Here is a 27,514-nt window from a genome sequence, read left to right as displayed (position 1 = left end):
ATTATTATTAAAATTTTGATAGTCTTAGAAATATCACGTCTCAAAAACAGTTATTTTGTTTCTTGTTCTCATTAACAACTGTTATAGTAAGCACATTGGCTTTTTCAATATTAACTTTTTATTCTGCCTGATTTCTTATCTTCAGTGATTTATTAACTTCAATCTAGTTTCCACAATTATGACTTGTTAAAATGAAAATTGTTATGCTTTAAGCTATAGAATTTTGATATGAAAGAGACAGATGCCAGACATAATTATTATTTTCTCTTATATAAGGGCTAAAAGGAATAAGGAAACAAAAATCCCTTTATCTGGGACCCATGGATTGATTTGTTTCAGGGCTTTATTAAATGTATTAGTATAGATATGTCACTTAGTTTTTTTCCTGGTGCCTAGTTAAGATTTTTATATTATTACTTGATAGTTCCCTTTTTTCTTGATATTTTTATGCTAACATTAAATGAAAGGGAGTTGAGGAGACTATAGACACATGTAGGCTCTGGCCTGCACCTGCAGTCTTTAGCACTTTTTGTTAATTGTTAAGATTGTTAACTCTTCGGATAAACGGACAGCAGAGCACAGTGGGAAGAACATAGTATTGAGGACAGAGAAAGCCAGCTGAATCTTGGTTTTGCATTCTACTTATAATTACTGTAGGGAGTTGCATGTTATTTTATATCTTTTAGCAGTAGCATATCCTCTATAAATTGGGAGTTAATAGTATTCGCTTTAATAAGTTGTTATGAGAATTAAATTGGGTTGCCTTATGTAAGCATCTGCACAGTAACTGGCAGAATAGCAAGTTCTTACAAAATGTTGATCTTTTCCTGCCTTCACTAATGGAAAACGCTTGATGGGAAGTACTGTAACTTAGAGTAAAAGATGTTAGGTTATGTGGCATAGATTTATGAGATGCATACAAGTCATTTCCTAAGTTTAAAAGGTGAACATTATATGTAAGATGTCTTTTCTTCTAAAGAAAATACTTTTTTCCTTTGGACTTAAGCATTGTGAGCCAGAAAAAGCAAAGCCAAACAGTTGCTTCAGTCTTAATTTCTTGTTCATGTTTCCTTATGGTGGGAGGGACTGACATCATGGGTACTATACCTTTGTACTTACATGTAAGAGAAGACAGGCAAGAACCAGAGAAGACAAATGCAGAAGGAAGTTAAGAGCTCTGGGCTGAGGAGAAGCATGGGTGTTCCGACAGGATGTTCTCTAACCCTGTCTTAGCTAGTGTGAAGAAGCTGGATATTTCGCTGATTCTTTTTTTTTTGATACAGCAGTAACAGACTATATTTCATTTTAAAAAACCTAAGCTTATGGCAAGGTTTCTTCCTTGTTTATTTGTTTAGTTATATTTCATCTAATGTTTTAAAAACACAATTGCTTTCATTAAATGCTTTAGGACATGTACACGTTTAGCAAATTCTCTTTATTTTCTCCTTAAATGTATGATCAGTGTACTTCCAGATGCATTCAGAATAAAGATCCTGGAAGTCTAAGATACTCTATTATTCAAGAAATGTTTCCCCAGGAGACTGAGGCAGGAGAATTGCTTGAACCCGGGAGGCAGAGGTTGCAGTGAGCCAAGATCGTGCCACTGCACTCCAGCTTGGGTGACAGAGTAAGATCCATCTGAAAAAACAAAACAAAAAAAAGAAATGTTTTTATCACACTGTATTTAATCAGCCAGCAAAATGGCCATGTAGATTTTAGAAAGATTCTAGCAATTAATGTTAAAGTAACATTAACCCACCATTAAGTAGAAAATGAAATTATTGGGATACTCAATACACTTTCACTTTTTATCAGTTGAGTTTCTCTGATGCTTCTTTGTTCTGAACTTATTTAGTTTCTTCAACTTCTATTAAAAGGTTTCCTGAAACTTTTGAGGTTCCCTTGCATGAAATAATTTTTTTTTAATGCATTAAATAGAAAACTGAGGTAAGGATGGAAGAAAAGCATGTTTAGAGAATTATCTACTGATGCCTATACTCAGGATGTCCGGCTTTCTATTTTGGTGGAGATGTTGAAGATGCCACCTTCTCACATATCTGTTATTGTAGAATTTGGACCTGTATTACAGCATTTGTTTAATTCTACCGTATTTTAAATCAAGGTGCATGAGATTTGTCAGTGTACACTGAATGAGACCGTCTTGTGATAGGTCTTGCTATGTTCTTATAGTAGAATGGACATTAGGCAAATATTAAGATACCTGCCGGTCCTAACTTTAGAGACTATCTGTGTTTTTCTCATCTACCTTACGGTGTTGTTGGTAGGATTAAGTGAGGTACTAATAATTTGGAAGCATTGCATGAATCCAGGGGATTATTATCACTGGACTTGTAAACATGACCAAAATCGTATCTGAGGAATTGCTCCCTTAAAGCAGAGAAAACGAAGGAGGGAGAATTACATGGGGAAGTGACTTCTTGTGTTTTTAAGCTATGTATGTAGAAATTACAGTGTACAAAATAACTAATGGGTTGAACATAGACAAGAGATCAAAAGTAAACAGTTATATTGGTCTTTTATTTCTATGCTTTTTCCTGTTTCATTAACCTTGACCTATATTTATTTAAAAGGATTTGTGTACATCAATGGCAGAATCATCCAGCGAATCAGATCACTTTCGCTATCGTGACCGATTGAGTCCATGGGCTGCCAGATCAACTCACAGGGGAACTCGAAGTCTTCCTACAGTAGAAGTTACCGAGAAGGTCAACACTATAACAAGTACCTTACAGGTTAGTTTAACAATGGTTGCATTTAATAGTATTTAAATAGTTTGAGCTGCTTAATAGTTTCAGTCAGTGGATTAGTTTTCTTGCTGCTGTAACAAATTACTGCAAAGCTGATGTCTTAAAACAACACAAATTATTAAAGTTTTGTATGTCAGAAGTCAACACTGGTCTCATTGGGTCTCGGAGTGTTGGTCGGGATGTGTTCCTCTCTGGAGGCTCTAAGGGAAAAATCTATTGCTTTGCCTTCTCTGGTTTCTAGAGGATGCTCACGTTTTTTTTTTTTTTTTTTTTTTTTTTTTTGAGACGGAGTCTTGCTCTGTAGCCCAGGCTGGAGTGCAGTGGCCGGATCTCAGCTCACTGCAAGCTCCGCCTCCCGGGTTCACGCCATTCTCCGCCCTCAGCCTCCCGAGTAGCTGGGACTACAGGCGCCCGCCACCTCGCCCGGCTATTTTTTGTATTTCTTAGTAGAGACGGGGTTTCACCGTGTTAGCCAGGATGGTCTTGATCTCCTGACCTCGTGATCTGCCCATCTCGGCCTCCCAAAGTGCTGGGATTACAGGCTTGAGCCACCGCGCCCGGCCTTGCTCACGTTTCTTGTCTTGTGGCTGCCTTCTCTCATCTTCAAAGCCAGCAGGGAAGGGTTGGAAGGGTCAAGCCCTTCTCACATCCTATGACTTTACTTCTCCTGCCTCCCTTTTCCTCTTTTACGGATGTTTATGATTTCATTGGGTCCACCCCACAATCCCAGGAGAACCTCTCCATCTAAAAGTCTTCAATGTAATCACATTTGCAAAATCCCTTTTGCCGTGTAAGGTATACATACACAGGTTGCAGGGATTAGGACTTGGATATCTTTGAGGGCCATTATTCTGCCTATGACAGTTGGTAAAGATATTTGAAATATGTGATAGGTGATGGAGAGTGTTTTAGGATAAAGCAGTATTTCTAAATAAAATATTGTGGGAGTGAAACCAGTAGAAATGATGATAGTTTAGCTTCTCATGGGCATGTGCCTTTAGAGAAATTGCTCATTTTGGTGAGGTAGATTATTTGTGGATGAAAATAAAAAGATGCCATTTTGATGTAGAGACTAATTTTTGCCAGCATTTGGAGGTTTGAGTTAAGGCATTTTGCTGCTTTTTCTTAGAAAGGGCTTTAGAAAAGAGGTGGGGGAAGGGTAACATAGCTATATGGGAAAAAAGAAAACTCAGAATGTATTTCCTACTCATTAATCCCTTACCTTTGCCTTAGTCTGGCTAAGCATGGATTTTGGCTTTTAATTGCTTTGGATTAGTATGCTTAGATAAGAAGAAGATAATTTTTGGTGGCGAAGCCATGCTTTGATTTGAAAACCAGAAGACCTATCCTTTTTAAACTTATTTAAAGTAACATCATGGGCTGGGCTGGGCATGGTGGCTCATGCCTGTAATCCTAGCACTTTTGGAGGCTGAGGTAGGAAGATCACTTGAGCCAGGAGTTTGAGACCAGCTTTGGCAACATACTTAGACTCTGTCTAAACACAAATTAAGAAAAAAAAAAAATTAGCTGGGCATAGTGCTGTGTACCTGTAGTCCCAGCTAATCAGGAAGTTGAGGCAGTAGAATTCCTTGAGTCCAGGAAGCTGAGGCTGCAGTGAACCATGATCATGCCACTTTGCTCCAGCCTGGGTGGCAGAGCAAGACCCTTTCTGATCAATAAGTAAGTAAAGTAAAGTAAAGTAAGTAAAATGTAAGTAAAGTAAGATAACAATGCAATTTTGCAGTATGAATTCTTGTACTTTCCCAACAATGAGACACATTAATAGGTATATATTTTTGAAGGAAATATCTTGATTAATCTCCCAGGTAAAATCTAGCATATTTAGATGAGAACCGTTTCTATTGTGATGAAAATTAAATTTGTTATTTTTCTTCTCATCAAGTTCTGAGGTAAAAGAATAGTTGAAATAACATTGATCTTAATGATTTTCTTCTCTCGCATATAGTCTACTAGATTTGCTGTTTCGGGATTCCTTTTCTATAAAGAGAGTGTGAATTGGTTGAGGGGCACAAATTGAAAATTGTGATTCTAAGAATTAATGGTTTGTTGCCAACTTACTAGGGAACCTTGAATAATGATTTACATTATGTGTTGCAGATATTACACAAGTAAATTGCAGTCGGATTTGAGTTTCTCTCAGTGGTGTTAAGATTTACTTAATATGTATGAAGTACATTGATATTCAACTTAGCCATGATAAAATTTATACATTTTACAAACTGTTGACTTAGTTGATTGACATACTACTAAGATCGATTAGGAAAAAAAGTATTTGGAATAATTAATTCAGTCAATTTTCTTTCTCAGGATACCAGTCGGAACCTGCGACAAGTGGACCAGATGCTTGGACGATACCGAGAATACAGTAATGGACAGGCGGGTGCGATAGAACATGTGAGAAACTACATATGTTTGCATTTTCTTCTACCCAACATTTTGGGAATGAAGTGTTTTGGGGAATGGGGATGTGAGCTAAAGGAAATAACCATTGTGAAGCGCTTTAGATTTTAAACTAATTTATTGTTTTATAGTTTAAATTTAGGTTAGCTTGTCAGATGGATTGCTAACTAGCTTATATAAATTAGATTCTATTGAATTTGAAAGCTTTACATCAGAGCGAGAGAGAGGAATTCAAGACCTGAATTTAATGGAGACTTGGTAAACTTGGGCCGTGGAGAAACCCCTCATTCAGAGTTAAGAATTTCAAGAATGGTTTATTTTCAAGTAATAAGTGTTCATTGTTAAAACAAAAAATGAAATATTCCTCTCTCAAAGCCCCTTTTTAATTTTTTAAAATTGCAGTGCTTTAATGGAACAAATGGTTTTTTGGTTTCATGGATGAATTGTATAGTGATGAAGTCTGGGATTTTAGTGTACCTGTCAGCCACAGAGTGTGCATTGTACCCAATAGTTTTTCATCCTTTACCCTGCTCCCAGCCTTCTCCCTTCTGAGTCTTCAGTGTCCATTATACCACTCTGTATCCCTTTGTATACGCATAGCTTAGCTCTCATTTATAAGTGAGAAAAGTGGTATTTTGTTTTTCATTCCTTAGTTACTTCACTTAGGATAATGGCCTCCAATTCTATCCAGCCTCCCTTTGAGCCCCACTCAAAAAAGAGGTAACAATTTTGAGATCTTCATGTTTCCAAACATTTTCTATGTATTTACAAGCATATGTACGATTTGCTTTAAAAATGGAATCTTATTAAATATAATGTTATACAACGTTTTAAAATTTAATAATGCATATCACTTTCCATGTAAGTTTGTGTAGCACTACTTGATTGTTTTGAATGGTTATACAGTATTCCATAGTATGAATGTATCTAGTTTTTCTTCTTATTATAAACATATAGCAATGACCATTATTGTACACACCCATGTATATGTCTTTGTAATCCTGTAGGATTGCTAGAAGTAGAATTGCAGGGTTAAAGGATATATGCATTTAAAAATTTGCTGGATATTTCAAAATTGCCCTTTCAAAACTTACTTTACATGGGGATGTAAGAAAGAAATGTACTCCAGAGTTCTGGAATAAAGTTAATAATGTATTTTTAATTAATGTGTTGCTAATTCTATCTTCTACCTTTCTTTCCTTTGGAATTGCTTACTTCTATCCTGTAAACTCTTGGAAAACCAATTAAATTTATTCCTTCATGTTTCCAATGATGGGTATATATACAATGTAATGAAAACACTAAAATCACATTGTATGTGTAGCTATCATTGGAAACATGAAGGAATAATGATTGTTTTATACATACCTGTGTTGTATTGAATTGTCACGTAACTCCGAAGTTGTGATTGATGACTTGTTTTTTTTTTTGTTTGTTTTTTTGTTTTTTTTTTTTTTTTACAAAGTAAAGGTATAGTCATCATTAATCACTTGTAATTGCAAGCTAATTGGGTGTAGGGAAACATATCTTCCCTCATGAGGGTTTCTACTATTTTTATTTAGAAAATGAGTTCGGACATCCTTGTATTTACAGCATTTTTATGATTTATGATGTACTTGACTAATGGAGCTCTATAGACTTTGTTATATTTGAGTAGCTCATGAAATGTTTCAGATTCATTACCTTATTAATAATGGGAATTGAGTCTTTGCTTTTTAATTTATTAGTTAAAAATTGAAAACATTCTTGTTAACCATTAGCAGAGTATAGTCCTCCTTTGTAAAGTTGAGTATTAGATCCCTACTTAGGGTATCAAATTTCCTTTGAATTGGGCAGTTGGGAAGTTAAATTATGTATACCCAATTTTAGGTATGATATATTCATAGCAGTAAATACTGTAATGTTAAGAAAGCAATTTTCAGTGAGGGACCCATTGTCATCAAGTCTCTTTGGTAGGCCTAGAGTTGAATAATGCTGAACTTTCTGAGGGAATAGTTTTTTTTTGTTTTTTTTTTTTGAGATGGAGTCTCGCTCTGTCACCAGGTTGGAATGCAGTGGCGTGATCTCAGCTCACTGCAACCTCCGCCTCCCAGGTTTAAGCGATTCTCCTGCCTCAGCCTCCTGAGTAGCTGGGACTACAGGTGCATGCCACCATGCCCAGTTAATTTTTCTAGTTTTAGTAGAGATGGGGTTTCACCACGTTGGTTGGGATGGTCTTGATCTCCTGACCTCGTGATCCGCCTGCTTCAGCCTCCCAAAGTGCTGGGATTACAGGCTTGAGCCACCGCATCCTGCCCGGGAGTGGTTTTATAAATGGGAAGTAAATAAACTCAACAAATATTTCCATTTGAGTTGTAAATACATTTTTAGGGGATGACAAACTCTTTTAAATACCTTCTCCTGATTAAAGCATTCTATTTCATCATTCTGTTTATTTTTTACTTTTATTGTCATTGCCTTTAATCATAATGATAAAAATTGTCATTTACTGAACAACCAAATCTGCCTCAGGCACTGTTCTAATTGTTTTACATAGATTATCTTATTTCATCCACAAAATAAAACATGTAAGAAAGTTATCTGATGGGATGTGAAAGATGCAGACAGGAGTGGGGGCAGAAGTGAAAGTAGTACAGCAGAGGAAAGCAAAGGAAGCTTTTCTTTGGTCCTTCTGAATCACAATATTTCTATTTTTAAATTTTTATTTATTTACTTATTTTGAGACAGAGTCTGACTATGTTATCCAGGCTGGAGTGCAGAGGTGCAATCACAGTTCACTGTAACCTTGAACTACTGGGCTTAAGCAATCCTCCCACCTCAGCCTCCTGAGTAGCTGGGACTCCAGTTGTGTACCACCACACCTGGCTACTTTTTACTTTTTAATCTTTTAGTAGGGATGGGATCTTACCATGTTGGCCAGGCTGGTCTTGAACTCCTGGGCCCAAGTGATCCTTCTGCCTTGGCCTCCCAAAGTGCTGGGATTACAGGCGTGAGCTACCATCCCGGCCTGAATTATAATGTTTTTAATGATCACTTCTGTTTTTTGGAGTACCCATTGTTGCCCAGATGATCTCCTTTCATAGATTTAGGTTGCAATGTAGTCAATCCTTTTGAGTTTTATATGCATTCTTTTTCAGTTCATTAACCTTGAGTTACATTTTGTTTCTAATCAGAGTTTTTCCAAATAGAGACATCAAAAGGCTTTCGGAGATCTCTGTGACAATTTAAAAACTTATTATTTTATTTTCATGGTAATGTAAAAGCATCTACAGTTATTTTTCAATTCATTTATATATCAGTTTCCAAAATAATTGATTTCCTACATCTTCTTATGGTGACCAATGACTTTTTTACCCCTTGAGTATCATTATTAACTTATAATTTATGCATATTTAAAGTGTTTTCATCCATTGCAGTTAATGTTTTTATTTATGCTCAAATTGTTTTATCTTTGGCTAGAGGAAGCCTACTACATGCTTAAATCTGAAAAAGCATGTCTTGATAATTTGGATAAACTACCTGTGTTAGTCCATTCTTGCATTGCTATAAAGAACTACCTGAGACTGGGTAATTTATAAAGAAAAAAGGTTTCATTGGCTCACGGTTCCACAGGCTGTACAGGAAGCAGCTTCTAGGGAGGACTCAGGAAACGTACAATCATGGCAGAAGGCAAAGGGGAAGCACACATGTCACATGGCCAGAGTAGGAGCATGGGAAGGAGCGGAGAGGTGCTACACATTTTTAAACAACCAGATCTCATGATAACTCACTCACTGTACAGTACCAAGTGGGGATGGTGCTAGACCATTCAGAAGAACTCTGCTCCCATGATCCAATCACTTCTCACCAGGCTCCACCTCCAACACTGGGGATTATAATTGAACATGAGATTTAGGTGAGGACACAGATCCAAACCATAGCCATTCAATTCCAGTGCCCAAATTTTATTTGCATTTGTACTGGTACACAGTAGTTTCCATTGTTTCAGGTTAATATCAAAAGAACAGAGGGTGAAAGAATAGACCTAATCTTTAAATAATGCATTTATATCAAGTGAGGTATTGATATACATTATATTATGTTCTGTGATGTCCATTTTACAGTATTTCAGACAGGGGAAAGTGGGGGAAAGTAGGATCATCATTTGGTATCCGGTGAGGTAGTCCTACTAGACTCGAAAGAATTTACAACATTGTAGTTAGTACCACAGTCTTGGGTGAGATTGATTAATTTTAGGAAAATAATATCATCCATCATAGAAAATTAATGTTAGATTGAGTTTTATTAATATTATTTTGTTTTTATTTAATTTTGTTTGGTTCGGCTTTACACCTAGTAAGGTGTTATAATCCGAAAGAGTTTAAAACAATTTTTATGACTTCATACTTTATCTCTTTATTTCTTGGTTTTTGTGTTTTAGGAGTTACCAAATCGGCTCCATACATCATTAAATTTTGTGCAGTGTCTGTTGTGTTGTGTTGTGACTACTTCAGGTGTAGATTTTAATTCTATTACATTTTTAGTTTTATGTTTTAGATGCAAGAATTGTTTTTGCCATAATGCTTGGAAGAGTAATTTAAAATAGCCTTTATTTCATTCATCTCCCTATACATTACATAATTTTATTTTTTGGACCTTATAAATCATCCTGTTCATCTTCAATGGCTTTGGATATATCTTTTTAGAGTTTTAAAATGGGGTTGACAAATCGTTTTTGTAATTTTTGTATTTTTGAAATAGTTTTTGAACATCTTTTATTCTTCTTAGATTTTGGGGAAATGTTTCATTTTTCTTGTTCTTTAATGTTCTTCTGTATGTCTCATGGTAGCTTTTTTTCTTTTGGTGGCAGGGAGTGTGTGTGTGTGTGTGTGTGTGAAAATTCATTTTATTTCTCAGCTTTTAGTTACAGCTTAGGATTTGTTAGCAAATAAGCCTACATAAAAAGGATGCTGGCAAGATCTGCTTTTGGCATTGGTAGATAAGATTATTTTCGATCAACTCTTCTACTGAGAACAACTAGAAACATGAAAAAAAAGTAAAAAAATAATATTATGAATCCATCAAAAAACTACTAAGGCAGTAAGGAATTTTGTAGTCAGGATCTGGCAAAAAACGTAAGTCCAGAAGGGTAAGTCTTATATTTGGGACTTTTTTCCTCCTTCAAGGTGATAGCTGATTCCTAAAGAGGCGGATTAAAAGCAGAGAGGCTAGGATCAGAGTTATCAATCAACTTAAGAGGCTTGGAAGAGCAAAACTGGAGTTCAGGAGCCCTTTAGCTTTAATGGAGACCCCAAAGGGTGACAGTATAGGCAAAGTGGTGAATTGGAAATGAGAAGTGATAAACTGAAAATAGAACAGCCTTCATAGTAACAGAAGCCTGTCCTTGAACCACTCAATTCCTAAGTGGATTAAGGTGATTTGACATTGCTAGTGACCCTAACCTGACTTTCTATTAGAAACAGAACCAGATTTTTCTGAATAAAGATGTCATCCTCTTGAACTTTAAATTATCTCTACAGCTTTTCATGTAAAATGTCTATCACATGATAAAGAATACACAGACATAAGAGAATATAAAAGGTATCTGAAGACCAAGGGAAGAAGCAGACAATAGAAAAATATATGGGACTATAAGGTAATCATGAATAACATGTTTAAAAAATTAAAAGAATTAAGAGATTTGGAAAATAATTGAAAACTAAAAGGAACCAAATGAAAATTTCAGAAACTGAAAAATAACATAAGTAAATAACCAACTGACCTTTAATGAATGAAGTGAACAATAGCTTGTGTATAGTTGAAAGAGAATTAATGAATTGAAAGACAAACCAGCATAAGATATCCAAAAAGACTGGAAGAATGAAAGATTGAAAAAATATAGAAAAGAGAAAAGAAGACATACAGCATTTGGTAAAAAGGTATAACTTAAACGCAGTTGCATTTCCAGAAGGAGAGGGGAGAGAGAATGAGGCAAAAACAATGTTTGAAAAGATGATGCCTGAGAATTTACAACATATGAAATTTATTAAGCTATGGATTTTCTGATCTCTGTGGATCAAAAATGGAATAAATACAAATAAAACTGTACATAGTGATACGTAATAAAACCACTGACAAAGGTAAAGAGAAAATCTGAAAAATAGCCAGAGCTAAAAAGGCAGATTACCTTCAAAAAGAAGCAGTAGTAAGAAATGATAGCTGACTCTGCTTTCAAAAGGATACTGAAATCGAGTTTAGCTTGAAAGATGGAAATAATAAACACAGCAAAAGTTAAGAGAGCTGATTTTATATTTTTGTTCTGACACTAATTTGTATGATCTAAAGTCACTTTATATTTCTAGTCTGTTTCTCATGTTACAGTTTGAATTTGAGCTTTTAAGCTTTAACATTGTTTAGTTTTATTCTGATAATTTTGTCATAGATTACTGATATACTACTTTGTGGTCACTGCATAAGATCTCTGGTCCACTTATGTGTAATTTTACGTATGTGTAAATTACTCTGAAGGTAAACCTTGATTTTCCTGGGCATCATAGTATGTTTTGTGGATTGATGCTGAGTTGTTTTTTTATTTTTATTTTTTTATTTTTTGAGACAGAGTCTCACTCTGTCACCCATGCTGCAGTGCAGTGGCGCAATCTCAGCTCACTGCAACCTCCGCCTCCCAGGTTCAAGCAGTTCTCTTGCCTCATCCTCCCGAGTGGTTGGGATTACAGGCGCCCGCCACCATGCCCGGCTAATATTTTGTATTTGAGGAGACACGAGGTTTCACCATGTTTGCCAGACTGGTCTTGAACTCCTGACCTAGTGATCTAGCCATCTCGGCCTCCTAAAGTGCTAGGATTACAGGCGTGAGCCAACGCGCCCAGCCAATGCTGAGTCTTATAGCTGGCTGGTGAATACTCAAGGCAGGATGGTATCGTACATATCCCAGTTTAGGGAAGGAGGAAACAGAGGGATGTGGAAATCTTCTTTTTTTTTTTTTCTTACAGAAATGAGAGGGACAAAAGAAGTAGATTCCTGAAATTCTAACTCTACTTCTTTTAATACAAATTGTTTCAATTTTAGTTCTCCAGAACAGCCAAATCCAAACAGCCAGACTGAAAAAGGATTTGCTTTGTTTGTGACTCATATTCTGTTTCATCTGTGCTTCTCCTTCAGTTGAGGCTCCTTTCTTTCCGCTCGTTTCCCCAAGTAAAGCAACTTGTTCTCCCCATAAATGGTGTTCTACCTTTTAACACTGGCTATACTTAGGAAACCCTGTCTTCTCAGTGAATCGTTTGGTTTATATAGAATGTCAAATTCTGTTTAAATAGTTATAGTTGACTTGTTCCATGGATCCATGCATTATGTTTAAAATTACTTTCTGTTCATCCTTGAATAAGATATCTAGACCCGAAGTTTCCCAGCAATTCAGGATGTATGGATTTTCTTCCGCTTTACTCTTTTTTTCCCTTGGGTCTTAGTCGAATCCTATTCTCAGGTCTGTAATTGTTTACAGCTCTGAACATTATTCTCAGTATTTAGCATGTTTTTATTTAATGTAGCTCTTTAAGTCTTAAAGATATGTTTTTGTACGTCCCCTGTTGGCCGACTCCTTAATAAACTGAATAAAGCATTTGGACAGGTGTAGTTTTTAGTGTGTACTGGCGGTCTGATATCTGACCCAATCATTTTCTGGGATTTGAAGCCTTTGAATGACTGAAAGAGGTATTCTGATAATAGAGTTGGACAGTGTACATTGTTTCAGTAGCAGCTGTCACTGTGACAGCTGTTTAGTTTCCTATTCCTTGTAGACCTGGAGTTTCTGAACTAATGTTTAGAAGGGAGGAAAGTTTTCTGTCTTCTTTCAGTTGTGTTGACCTTGTTATGTTTCTTCACATGAGTGGTGCACCAATTAGACATTTCAATTTGGTTTTGTAAGCCCTTGCACAGTAGACATCTTTTCCACATCTGGCAATAAAAAATGGAATAGGTAGTGACAGATGCCTTTTAAAACCAGATTTTAGTATTGGTTCTTAAAATATTTGTATTTACTATTTTTATATTTTAAACATAGTTTAACATTTTCTGATATATTTTTTGGGGAGAACCCAGATATTTCAGAAATAGCTTTGAAAATCTTTGGTCTATTTGTATTTGGAAGGTGTTTAGGAAGAATAATGCTTCATTCATTATATTCTTTAACTTAGTTAAAAGAAAGCTTGGAACAATCAATCGACCAACTCCGGAGTCAACGTTTATTGAGAAACTCAGGAGGGAGAAGTATTTCTGTTACAAGTTTGAGTGCAAGTGACCTTGATGGTGGCACTGGGCCAGGTAAACACTTCAAATGTTCTGGAAAACATTTTTTTGTTTTAAAAATATTTTTGAAGTAGATATTGAATACATTTAATTTTTGGAGAAATATGACCCATGCATAACTTCACGCAGATTGCATGATAGAACATTTAGTTGTCCAGGATTTTATAGTACATAATTTGAAATATATTAAAGGATTTTTGTTGTTATATTGTTTTTTTCCTCAGACTCTGTAGACCACATTAGAGCTTTACCTGACAAAAACCTGGATTTAATTGTCTGCTGCCAAAGAATCAAAACAAATACATAAATAAGATTCACTATGTGATACACTTTTTAGGTTAAGTATCTTGTCCTAGCATAATACATTTCACATGTCTTATGAAATATCCTGTGATACTTGTTAAGACCAGATGAATTTTAGTCTTGGCATGCAGGTGGATATGAATGGCTAGCTTAAGGGTTATGACCGTTTGTCCTAATTAATCTTACTTACACTTTTGTATAGCACTGAGATTCATGTTTGAATCGAAAAGCCTGCAGTAAGGGGAGACGTTTTAGATAATTGAACAGTGGTACCTTACATTGTTAATATTACTGTTGATTGTGATCAAAATGATTAAAAATTGGGTACTTTTTCTGTAGTTAGTTTTTATTTTTATATGCTGTTCAGATTGTAGATTACGTAGTTTTAAAAATTGTGTTTTTTAGTATTAAGTTATATTAAAGGGTCATACAAGTTTTTTATTTAGCAATTTATTATTTTTATATGAGCAAATATGTTGCTTCTTTGGAAAGTATAGCAAATTGAAACTTTGGAGTGTTCTATTTCCAGGTTATTTCTGTTTTTCATTTTATCTGCTTTAAGAGCACAATTAATGCTAATTTGGTGGAACTTTATAGCCATAGCAAGATAGTTGGGAAATAGTCTGGGTTAGGGACATATGTATATGTATATCCATGTCTGCCTTGTTTGTACTGAGTAAAAGTTTAGATTGTCTTTTCTATGCAGTGTTTTAATACCTTCCCTTTTCTTTCACTTGTGAAGAGAGCCATCGTTTTCCACCTACCTCACCTCTCAAGGACTATGGGGATCCACTGGGTATTAAACGAAATACCAGATCAAGAACTGGTGTCCGCTTTGTTCAAGAGACTGATGATATGACTCAGGTACTTTGTACAATTCTGTAATTTGTGTGCAGGATTTCCTTATGTTTCTATTGTATATAGATGACTAACACTTGAACTTAAGTTTATATTTTAACCAATTTGATCATTAGTAACTTTATACTGATCCCTTTGATTTTGAACCAAGTAAATGACTTTATTTTACTTTTTATTATTTTTTTCTTATTGAAAAATCATAGTTGTGTACATTTATGGGGTATAATAAGATGTTTTAATATATGTATACAATGTGGCATGATTAAATCAAGTTAACATCTATCACTTTGCTTATCTATCATTTTTTATGGTGAGACGTTTGAAATTTATTCTGTCAGTTATTTTGAAATATATAGTACATTATTATTGACACTGGTCACGCTGATGTGCAATAAATCTCAAAACCTATCCCTCCTGTCTGTCTGAAACTTTGGACTGTTTGATCAACTCCCCTTTCTCTCCCTCTTCACCCCCTCTCCCCACCACCTTCTGGTAACCATTATTCTCCTCTATATTTCTATGAGTTCAACTTTATTAGAGTTCATACACAAGTGGGATCATATAGTATTTGTCTTTCTGTGCCTGGCCTTTTTTACTTAACATAATATCTTCAGATTCATCCGTGTTTTTGCAAATGACAGGATTTCTCCCTTTTTAAAGGCTGAATAGTATTGCGTTGTGTATATATACTACTTTTTCTGTATCCATTCATTCACTGATGGCTGCTTAGGTTGTCTGCAGATGTTGGCTATTGTGAATAATGCTGCAATGAACATGAGAGTGCAGATATCCCTTTGACACATTGATTTTAGTAGCTTTGGGGATATATCCAGAAATGGGATTAATGGGTCATATGGTAGTCTTAGTTTTAGTTTTTGAAGACCCTCCATACAGTTTTCCATAATGGCTGTACTAATCTACATTCCCACCAACAGGGTGTACAAGAGGTCGCTTTCCTCCACATCCTGTCCAACACTTATCTTCCATCTTTTTGATAAAAGCCATTTTAACAGGTGTGAGGTGATATCTCATTGTGGTTTCAATTGGAATTTTCCTAAAGTTTACTGATGCTGAATATTTTTAAAAATGTACCTATTGACCATTGTTATGTCTTCTTTTGAGAAATGTCTGTTCAGGTCCTTTGCCCATTAAAATTTTTTTTTTTTTGGCTATTGAGTTGTTTGAGTTCTTTGTATATTTTGGATATTAATGCCTTGTCAGACATATGGTTTGCAGATATTTCTCCCATCCTGTGGATTGTCTTGTCACTTTATTAATTGTTTCCTTTGCTATGCAGAAACTTTATAGTTTGATGTGATCCCGTTTGCCTATTTTTGCTTTTGCTGCCTGTGCTTTTGGGGTCATCATATTCAAGAAATCATTGTCTAAATTAAAGTCATGGAGCTTTTCTCCTACATTTTCTTCTAGTGGTTTTATAGTTTCAGGTCTTGTATTTAAGTGTTTCATCCATTTTGAGTTGATTTTTTTGTGTGTTATAAGGGCCTAATTTCATTATTCTGCATGTATGTGCAGTTTTGCCGACACAATTTATTGAAGAGACTATGCTTTCCCATTGTGTGTTTTTAGCACCTTCATAAAAAATCAGCTAACCACAAATGTGTGGGTTTATTTCTGGGATTTCGCCTCTGTTCATAGGTTGATGCATCTGTTTTTTTGCCAGTACCGTGCTGTTTTGATTACAAGCGCTTTATAATGTTTTGAAATTAGGGAGTATACTGCCTCCAGCTTTGTTCTTTTTTGCTTAGGATTGTTTTGGCTACATGGGGTCTTTTGTCATTCTATGTGAATATAAGATTGTTAATATAGGATTTTTCAAGTAAACTAGTTTATTTTCAATGTACAAATCATCTTCCCTTTGTTTTGAGTTTTGTTATGGAGGATTATATCTTGCAGAACATTTAAAAATGAGCTTAATTGGACACGTTTTGTTTCCTCTCTTGTTCAGCACATTTTTCCGTAATCCCTGCTAAGTCAGCTACTTTCTCTTTTACTAAGTTTGGTTTAGTATGACCAAGTTAATCTTTGTGTGGTTGATCTACTGATTTTCCTACCGTTAGTGTTTTTCTGATTGTTGAATCATTGATAGAGCCATTTGCTATTAAGTAAGAAATTCCATACTTTATGTATTCACTAAAGATTTCTGAAGTACTAGTTTTGTGGAAATCTTTTTCTGCTTCTTTAAAGTTCTCTGCAGAGCTGTAATTTTTCCTTTTGTTGTCTTAAGTAGCTAAATTAAATTGAAAAGGGCTGGGGGAGTTCTGCACTTTGACCTTTCTGTTTTGGTAGTTTTAGGATTAGGTACTCAAAGTGTATCTTAAGATATTCCTCTGTAGCTTTCACTTGTTACTGCATAAAGAGAGAAAAAATCAAATGTATTAGAAGACACCCTGTGGAAACTTTTCCTTGGCAATGTTATTTTTTTGATAGTTGCACCTTGCAAGCATGGACTATATGATGAAGCCCAGAACAGAGAACAATATCTTAACATTATTCATTTACTGTTTCCTTCTGTTTATTTAATGTCTCTGTTATTGGGATAATGCTTACACTTGGAAACAGTGATGAGCAGAAACCTTGTCTTTTAATACATTTATAATCTAGAGGAGGAGCTAGATATTAAATAAATACATAAATACAACCTTATTTATGAACTGAGATGCATGCTATAGTGAAAAGATGCATAGGGCTACAGAATTGTATGGTAGAGGACATGCCCCGGCAAGGAGGGCTTCCTGAAGAAAGGCTGACCGAGCTGAGATCTGAAAGGTGAGTAAGAGTTATTCCAGGTAGAACAAATAGCTTGGCAGGAGAGAAGATAGCCCCTATGAGCAATTTAAAGAAGGCCCACGAGGCTAAACAAGTATGAAGTGATGAGATTCTGTAGAGCTGTGTAACAGGGCTGACAAAATTATTTTGAAAAGATCACTCTGGCTGTAGTGTGGAAAATGGAGTCAATGTGGGTGAACCAATTAGAAGGATTTTACTGTGCTCTGGATGTGAATTGATGGTCACTTGGGTTAGGATAGCTGGAGTTGGAGAGAAGGAGGTAGAATTAAAGGCGTTTTAGTGTATAAAATGGAAAGGTCTTGAAAATTAGATAGCCATGTGGGGAATGTAGCAGTGAGTGAAAAGGAAGTGTCAAGGATGCATCCCCAGATGCTGGTTTGCTAAATTGGAAAATCATGATTGCAAAACTTAAGTTTTTCATTTGCTATACTACTTCACTCCTTTCTTTTTATGGTTCTTCCTCATTAAGTTCATTCTCAAAATTACCCTTAGCTCCACTTGACTGTGTACTTTCTTAATGCCCCCGTAAAGAATTTGTGGTTTGTTTACATATCTGGCTCTCATATCAGATTGTGAACCACTTCTCAGTAGCTGGCACTGATAAATTGCTTAATGTGCATTTGTTGAAATGAATCAATTTGTTGTTTCTTCAAGTCTGTTTAACGTAGTTTTATTATAAATCATTCAATTTATATTCAGCATATATATTTACAGTTAAAGTTACAATAATGAGAATGAATACCATATAATCCCCACCCAGGCCACTAAGTAAAGCATTATCATACCCCCAAGCCTCTTTTATACTCCATCTTTTCCCAAGGGGTATCCACTATCCTGACTTCATACATGTCATGACACTGTTTCTGCTTTAAAAAACAATTTTTTTTTACTTTTTAAATTTTTACTACCTACATCTTATTTAGTGTTGCTTGCCTTTAAACTTTATGTAAATGGGATACTACTATAATCTTTTGTAACTTCTTATTTTACTTGATGTTATGTTTTTGACATTCAACTTTACTAACGCGTAGGTATCTTTGATTGTTTCATTTTCATTGCTATATTATACTCCAGTGGAGGAATATACTACAATTTATTTATCTTGGTGTACATTTGGTTTCTCATGTTCTCATTATGAATAATGCTGCACCATACTTTCTTGTACATGTTTCCAAGTGTACATGAGCAAGAGTTTCTCTACAGCAGGAGTTGGCAAAGTAAGGCATTGTAGGCTGATAGAATAAAACTTTATTGTAATTCAGCCACGCTTATTTGTTTATAGTTACTTTTGCGCTACAGTGGCAATATTAACTGTGACAGAGACCGTACAGCTTGTAATCCTGGCATAGTCGCTGTTGGGCCCTTTACAGAAAAAGTTGGCAGACCGGTTTTCTGCTTCTTTCTCTCTCTCTCTTTTTTCTTCTTCTTTTACCCTGATTAAGGAAGAAACAGACCCCTTCTAGAGGGGTAGAATTCTGAAGGAGTAGAATTGTACTCTAGAAAATGTGATGGTAAATGTTATATAAAGCTTTTAAAAATTTGTTTTTCTTGGAAATTTTTTCTTTCAAAATAGGTGTTTTCTTTCATAATAATATTACAGAATCTGGTTATTATTGCAAAGAACAAGATCTTATTCTTACCTTCGGCGAATCTTCATGGAAGAATTCAACAGAATTCTAAATGGATAACTGTGTTTTGCCTTTGCTAGCTTCATGCTTTTCATCAGTCTCTTCGAGACCTCAGCAGTGAACAAATTCGCCTTGGAGATGATTTCAACAGGGAGCTTTCCAGAAGGAGCCGGTAAAAGCAGCCTATGGTTTTTATGAGAGGGATAAATTATGAGGAGAATAAATTAGCTTCTGTAATTGACATATTTATCTAGATTTTTAAAAAGTGTTGTTTTTATACAGTATCTGAAAATTTATTAACAGAACAGTTTACAGCCCTTTGAATTTAGAATATATCATGACTCAATGTTAGACAAATTAATTTCCTATTTCTAAAAACACTTTAACTTAATACAATGGAATGCTGACATTATGGAGGGATACATTGTGAGACTTTTGCAAAGAGGTACATTTGCAAATACCATTGGAGAGAGAGACACAAAGACTGACTCGCTAGCTGACTGACTTTTGGCATTGCACACACAAAAAAGAAGTGTCACATGAAGTTTGTCAATGAACATAAACCATTGCAGAATGCAATACTTTAGCTTTTAGTTGAATTCTTTGAGGGTCAGTGGTTAACATCTGCCCCATCTTCGCAATTTTGTCAATCTGGATAGTCCCCAAGAGCTGTTATTTAATTTAAACTTCTTTACTCTCTGTCCATTTTTGTCATCACCAGTGGCAGGTGGCTTTCTTTTGGAGGCCATGTTTTGCTGAAAAACAAAGATTTTTATGCCTTCCTAAGAATTGCAATCCATATACAGCAATGATTAGGGAACAATAAAGCTGAATTGAAATTTGTTTACGATATTTGCTTGCTGACTCCAGCTATCTAAATACGCACTAGTTCTGTGTCGCTGCAACAAACATAGTCGAAACTATAAATGTTAAATCTATGAATATCAAGTATAGGCTGTAATGAGAATGAAAGATTCTACCATTATTACTAGTGCTATTAGCTAATATTATTGAGCCCTTATTTCATGATTTAACTTTAATTCTAGTAACTACCCTTTGAGGTAATCATTAATTTTTCCTCTAGTTTATGGATGAGGAAATGGGCAGAGAGAGATGAAATAACTCAGCTCTCTGGAAATCCAACAGGAGGGCTGTAGCGGAGTCAGAATTAAAATCCAGGCAGTAAGGCCCCAAAGTTTCTGTTCCTTATCACTTACAGTGTATGATGGTTCAAAATCATTTTCACATGTGACTGATACAAATAAAGCATTTAAATTCCTGGATCGTGAGATATATTATTGAGCTATATTGCTAACCTTTTAAACTGGTAATATTTATTTAATATTTAGGTTTTTTTTTTTTTTTTTTTACAAGTTGATAAAATTAACAAAATGACATTAACACTTTAATGTATTGTAGGAATGGTTTTATTACATAACCATTACCCATTTCAAGGAAGGGTATAAATTAAGCACTGGGAACATGAGTTAAAGGGAATAGTTGCCTTGTAAGAAGACACAGGGGAAGTTGCCGGGATGATTTAGTTGTATAGTTTCAATGGTCATTTAAATAACCAATATTGGACTGGGCTGTCAGTATCTGGTAATAGTTTTTATGATCTATAGGCTGGTACCATCTGGTAATAGCCTTGTGACCTAGAGGCATGTGTGAGGCAGAAAACTTTGTTTAACCCAAAATAGGAGTTAGGTTTCTTGGGAAATGAGGTGGCTTACCTTTGTGAATGTGTAAAATTTCTGGATGCTGCTCTGCTTTACTTGTACCACAAATTCTTACTTCATGTTTATAAAAATAATGGACAGGGAGTTAAAAAGTTTAACTTTCTATTTGATGTTGAAAGGTTGGTATTCTCATTTAATTACTGATTTTTCATTTTTGACATTTATTACAAAACATACATTGAATAATAAAAGTACACTGGGAAGCAAGCTTTTGGAAAGGATTAAGTAAAGTTTAATTCAGAAATCACCTACTTTGGATGCCATATGAAGAACTGATTTGGGCCAGGTGCAGTGACTCAGGCCGATAATCCCAACACTTTGGGAGGCCGAGGCAGGTGGATTGTTTGAGCTCAGGAGTTTGAGACCAGCCTGGGCAACATGGTGAAACCCCGTCTCTACTAAAAATACAGAAAAATTAGCCTGGCATGGTGGCACATGCCCATGGTCCCAGCTACTTGGGAGGCTGAGGTGGGAGGATTGCTTGAGCCCAGGAGGTTGAAGCTGCGGTGAGCTGAGATGAGTCACTGCACTCCTGCCTGGGTATCAGAGTGAAACCTGTCACAAAGGAAAAAAAAAATTGATTTGAGGAGGGCAAGGTAGAAGTCTGTTGCACTAGTATATGAGAGTTGATGATCACCTGACCCAGGATTATGGCAGGAGAGAGATGGACAGGGATGTGTTTGAAGATACTGTTTTTGGAAATCAAAGAGACAGAATTTGGTAGTGGTGGGTGAGGGAGAATAAACTAAGGATGACTCTAAGATTTTCAATTTGAATAAGTAGATGGTGATTCCACTTCCTGAGATATGGAAGACTGGTTTGGGTAGGTGAGGTGTAGAGAGTTTGGCCTTGAATATGTTATGTTCAAGATGCCTGTGAGACATTCAAATGGAAAGTAAAATATTCAGATAGATATTTACTATGGAGCTCAAAGGAAAAGCCTAAGTTGAGGTAAAATTTAAGAGTGGTCAGCATGGAGAAATGTCATTTGGAACCATGGAAATGGATAATAACAAGAGAGGAACTATAGGGAGGATATCAAGGACAGGACTGAGTTGCAAAGAGTGGTAATATTTAGGAATCTTATGATAGAAGGAGGAGCTGACCTGAGATGGAATAGCTAGTGAAATGGGGGAAATTCCAGACAGCATAGAGCCACAAAAGCCAAGAAAGGGGCTGTAATATTTATGGGTGTTGTGTCAGGTTCTTGCAGTTTACTTATTTTTGTTATTCTTTGGTATTCCACTGTGTGAATATACAGCAATATATTTTAACATTCTATACATACATACAGAAAGACATTTTCAGAGGTTTAAAGTCTTCGAAAATTTAGTTAAATAAAATTGTAACCAAGAAATAGAAAGATAAAGATGTTAAGAAATAGTAAAATTAACCTGGGGATTCAGTGAAAGTAACCCTGGAATGACAGTCAGGGAGCAGGCCCAGGAAGTATTCACTCTACACTAGAGCAGGAAAGTAAAAAGAGTGAAATAGATGGTTTGTTGACCATTCAGTAAGAAGTGGGAGGAAAATATCAATGATGTGATAAGTAAGGCCCATATAAAGCCAAAAGATAATGAGAAAGCTTGGAAAAGACAAGAACACAAGAAAGTTATGATTCAAGTGTGAAGCTGACTACAATGTGAGCATGACAGAATGTGAGCACAAAGCATCAATTCCATAGGATGGAATAATTCACAATATTCATAAGATGTATAAATGTATTACATAAAACTCTACAGGTCCAATAGAATCAAAAATGGTAATAACGTAATCTGAAATTAGAGAATGAGCTAAATATTTCAAAACAGCCAATCGAAAATGTCTTGAGTTGAACATGATGAAGGCAACTAGCAAAATAATTAATAATGGAAATGGTTGTGCATGATTCACAGAGGGAAGTGCAGCCAGAAGTAAGACAGTGCAAGACAGAAAGGCTTTTTCTTTTCTTTGTAAATCTTTCTGTACGATTTGTTCATTTATCATGTATGTTATTTATTTTTTTTTTTTTGAGACGGAGTCTCGCTCTGTCGCCCAGGCTGGAGTGCAGTGGCCGGATCTCAGCTCACTGCAAGCTCTGCCTGCCGGGTTTATGCCATTCTCCTGCCTCAGGCTCCCGAGTAGCTGGGACTACAGGCGCCCGCCACCTCGCCCGGCTAGTTTTTTGTATTTTTTAGTAGAGACGGGGTTTCACCGTGTTAGCCAGGATGGTCTCGATCTCCTGACCTCGTGATCCGCCCATCTCGGCCTCCCAAAGTGCTGGAATTACAGGCGTGAGCCACCACACCCAGCCTATCATGTATGTTATTAATTTGATGAGAAACAAGGTAATGGGAGGTCGGTTACTGAGGATAGAGTTTGCACAGCACACTTTGAGGTAATTTCTTTATGAATTGCTAGAAAGAGCGTGTAAGATTGAGAGTTTTTGTTCTCTTTTGTCCCTCTCTCTCTTCCTTTTTTCTTAATTTAAAATGGGAGATATTGCAACATGTTTGTTTACTGAGAGTGATGTTCCAGTGTAGCAGCAGTTCTCAAAGTTTGGTCTCCAGACCTGCAGACCTCTATTCCTGCATCACCTACGAATTTTAGAAAGGCACATTTTTGGGCCTCATCTCAGATTTGCTGATTTGAAATCTGGGGGACGGGAACCAGCAGTCTGCGTTTTAACAAGCCTTCCAGATGTTTCAGATTTTATAACATTTGAGACCACTAAAGTAGAATATTTTGTAATAACGTAATTATCATGTTATGCATTTCAGTAGTTCTGTGTATTTTCTAAATATCCAAGTTTAAATCTTTTTTTGTGGCCTAGGTCGGATGCCGAAACAAAAAGGACTTTGGAAGAATTGACTGAAAAACTTAATGAAGCCCAGAAACAAGAAGTGGTGAGACCTCTTTTTTAATAAAAAGTTTTATTTCACATATAGAGGATGGGTGGGCTGGCCGTAATCACAGTGAAGTTTAGTAGAGTTTAACCTTTTGGATGGTAAGTCCCATTTTGTCTAAAAGTGTGTTCTTGTAGCTCTTATAAAATGTTCATGAATTTTGGGTATTTATATTTGGTATATTTATATTTAGGGTATATTTATTTGGCATTTACATTTAGGGATTTATATAATAGTATTAGCATATTAGAGATAGAGTCAACATTTGTTTTAACTAGGTTAGAGTTTATGATGACTATTTGAAAGATAATTTAAGTTTTACTGGCTCTGATTGTTTTGTAGTTTTTGTGAAATGATATTTGAGAAGTGCAGAATGCTTTTCTTTTCTTTTTTTTGTTTTTGAGACGGAGTCTCGCTCTGTCGTCCAGGCTGGAGTGCAGTGGCCGGATCTCAGTTCACTGCAAGCTCCGCCTGCCGGGTTCACGCCATTCTCCTGCCTCAGCCTCCTGCGCAGAATGCTTTTCATAGTGTTTTTGTAGCACCCCCATTTTCAGTTTGTCTCATGTATGTAGTTACAATTGCTAGAAAGACCTCTTTGCTGTCTGTTTTTGTCTGATATGGTTCCATTTGAAAATACTCCTAATTCCCAAGCTTTATTATCTCAAAGTCATATTGTTGACACTCACTGTTCAGTGATTTATTTTTATCAAATCACTATCCTTGGTGGAATTAAGGTTAAAAAAATACAGTCTATATAGTGTTAATTTCTTTATATTATCAGTTTGTCTTTTTAGGAGGAAATGGTTAATGGTCACTAAACTGGTGAATTTGTCAACTTCAGGAGTGTATTTATTCATTTATTCATTTCTCATAATACCTTTTTTTCAAGATAAGGAAAGTGTGCAGGATTTTTTTCTTAATATATTTTATTCAAATTGAAAGTTTCCTAGTAAATTTTTCTCCAGTTGTTAATTTGTTTACAGTTCCTTACATAGATATGTTGAGTTCATTTTGGAGTTTGAATTTATTGGCTGAATATGCTAAGAGATAAAAAGATGAATGAAGTTGATCTTTTTGAAAATATGGTATTTGAAAATTTCTCTTATAGTGAAATTTGCTTATTTTAAAAATATGAATAAACACTTGGCTACATGAAAATACTTTTCTTTTGTGTTTTTGGTATTAAGTTTTTTGTGAAGAGCCTTAGAAAGGTGAAGATACAATGCCTGTCTTCTGCTGAAGTAGACAACATTTTTGCAATTAATGTGTGGCAGTGTGGCATCTAATGTGTAATATCAAGATATATTTATTTTTTTGCATAAAGTTCTAGATTTTTTCAGACGTACTAAGGGTACCTTCAATTTAAACTGTACCAGTCTAAAATATCTAAAACATCACATACTTCCAAAAAAGGACTTTTCTGAGATAAACAGTTTGGTGCTTTTCTTAGTTAATTGCAATAGTTCACACAGTACGAAATCTGTGCTATTGTCTGATTTATGTACTAAACAAGAGCTGAAGTACACATTTAAGAATGTTGCTGTAAGGTCCTCTTTAACTTACCAAATAATATTCTGTCTCATCTCATAAATTCCAGAGTGGAACCTGTTACTTGACAAGGGAAGCTGCTGAAGCTCTCTTTTCTTTTTCACTTGTTTAAAAATTTTAAAATTCGGAAGTATACATACAGAAAAGTACATGTATCAGTGTATAGCTTGATGAATTATCATGAGGTGAACATACCCTCACCACCCAGATCTAGAAATAGAATATTACCAGTATTCAATAAAACTTCTAATTTCTCTTTCCAATCACTAACTCCTTGCTTTCTAAAGATAATCACTATTTTGCCTTTTAACCCTATAATTTCTCCCTGTTTTGAACTCCTTGTATTAATGGAACCATATAGGACAAGTTTTTTTGGTCTTTGACTTCTTTTGCTAATCATTAGGATTGTAATGGGTGTTGTGTCAGGTTCTTGGATTTTGTTCATTTTTATTGTTCTTTGGTATTCCATTGTATTGATATACGGCAATATATTTTAACATTCTATAGCTACAGATAGATAGTTGGATTATTTGAAATTTGGGGCTTCTATGGATAATACTGCTATGACCATTCTTATTCAATATTTAGTGTACATGTGCATGCATTTCTGATGGTACATAACATGCAGTGCAGATCCTAGATGCCTTCAAATTTAGTAGACACCAAAAAATAGGTTTCCAAAGTGGTTGCACTAATTTACACTCCCACTAACAGTGTATGAGAATGCATGTTGCTCTTCTTCTTTCCAACACTTGCTATTACTTGTCCTTTCAATAGTAGCTATTATGATAGGTGTTTATGGTGTCACATTTTGGTTTTCTTTTCTTTTACATTTCATGATTACTACTGATGATGAACATATTTTCATATGTTTGTAGACTGTTGGTTATTTTCTTGTTTGAAGTGCCAGTTTGCATCTTTTGTCCACTTTTCAATTGGGTTGATTGTCTCTTTGTTATTGTTTTGTAGGAGGTCTTTATATATTTTTTTCTTTCTTTTTTTTTTTTTGAGATGGAGTTTTGCTCTTGTCATCCAGGCTGCAGTGCAATGGCACGATTTCGGCTCACTGCAGTCTCTGCCTCCTGAGTTCAAGTGAGTCTCCTGCCTCAGTTTCCCGAATAGCTGGGATTACAGGCGTGCACCACCACACCTGGCTAATTTTTTTGTGTTTCTAGTAGAGATGAGGTTTTGCTATGTTGACCAGGCCGGTCTTGAACTCCTGACCTCAGATGATCCACCCACTTTGGTCTCCCAAAGTTTTGGGATTACAGGCATGAGCCACTGCGCCTGGCCTATATATTTTCTATATGAGCACATTGTGAGTTTTTTATATTGCACGTATCATCTCCCATATTGCAGCTTGTTTCTTTTCATTTTTATATTGTACTTAATGGGACTTTCTATTGAATTTTAATCCAGTTTAATTTTCCATCTTCTCTTTTGTGGTTAGTACTTGTTTGACCTAAGAAGTCATTCCCTATATTTAGATCACAAAGATGTTCTCTTGTGTAATCATTTAGAAGCTTATGGTTTTACCTTTCACATTTACATGTGATATTTACTTGAAATTGGTATTTGTGATATGAATTAGGAGGAATACATTTTATATGAATGTTTAATTAAGTTCTATTCATTAAAAGGACTACTCTTTCCCAACTACTTTACAGTCATATCTTTGTTATAAATCAAATGTTCATATGCACAAGCATCTGTTTCGGGACTCTTTGATCTCCTGGTTTGTCTCTCCAAGTGCCAGTTTTCCACTGTCTTGATTACTGTTGCTTTATATTTAGTTGTGGTAGGGATAGAGTAACTCCTTTCATGTTGTTCTTCAAACTTGTCTTGTGTGTTCTTTGCCTTTTGCATTTCCATATATATTTTGAAATCTGCAAATGAAATTATTAAAAATCTGGGATCTTGATTGGATTACATTGTTTCTATAGGTCAATTTGAAGAGAACTGAAATCTTTATAATATCAAGTTTTCCAATTTATAAACATAGTATATCTTTCCAATAATATTTTATGGTTTTTTTAATCTAGAAGTTAAAAAGATTTTTTTTAAACAATTTTTTTGAGGTATAATTGACATAGAATAAATGGCCCATATTTAAAGTGTACAGTTTGATAAGTTTTGACATAAGTGTTACCTGTGAAACCATCACCGCAGTCAAGATAAGGACACACCCATCACCCCCCAAAATTTCTTACCCACCCTGCCCTGATTGGCCCTTTCCCTACCCCTAAAACTCA

At 35.4% G+C, this 27,514-nt stretch overlaps 1 protein-coding gene across 14 annotated transcripts in view; it reads left to right on the top strand.

The window, feature by feature from the left end:
- Positions 1-27,514, top strand: part of CEP128 (centrosomal protein 128) — a 441,752-nt gene that overhangs the window by 22,840 nt on the left and 391,398 nt on the right. For 12 of the 14 annotated variants that reach the window (XM_073998545.1, XM_073998538.1, XM_073998537.1 and 9 more), the window contains 6 exons: positions 2,592-2,753; positions 5,097-5,183; positions 13,382-13,508; positions 14,539-14,660; positions 19,171-19,262; positions 23,642-23,714. In XM_073998545.1, coding sequence (XP_073854646.1) covers positions 2,607-2,753; positions 5,097-5,183; positions 13,382-13,508; positions 14,539-14,660; positions 19,171-19,262; positions 23,642-23,714 — 648 coding nt within the window. In that variant the 5' untranslated portion in view covers positions 2,592-2,606. The remainder of the gene's footprint in view (positions 1-2,591; positions 2,754-5,096; positions 5,184-13,381; positions 13,509-14,538; positions 14,661-19,170; positions 19,263-23,641; positions 23,715-27,514) is intronic. The other 2 variants (XM_073998542.1, XM_073998540.1) reach the window with 1 other exon arrangement.

This window comes from Macaca fascicularis, chromosome 7, assembly GCF_037993035.2.
Source record: "Macaca fascicularis isolate 582-1 chromosome 7, T2T-MFA8v1.1".
NCBI classification, from domain to species: Eukaryota; Metazoa; Chordata; class Mammalia; order Primates; family Cercopithecidae; genus Macaca; species Macaca fascicularis.
The sequence above is the reverse complement of the archived record's forward strand: the minus strand, read 5'-3'. Positions and strand labels throughout refer to the sequence as shown.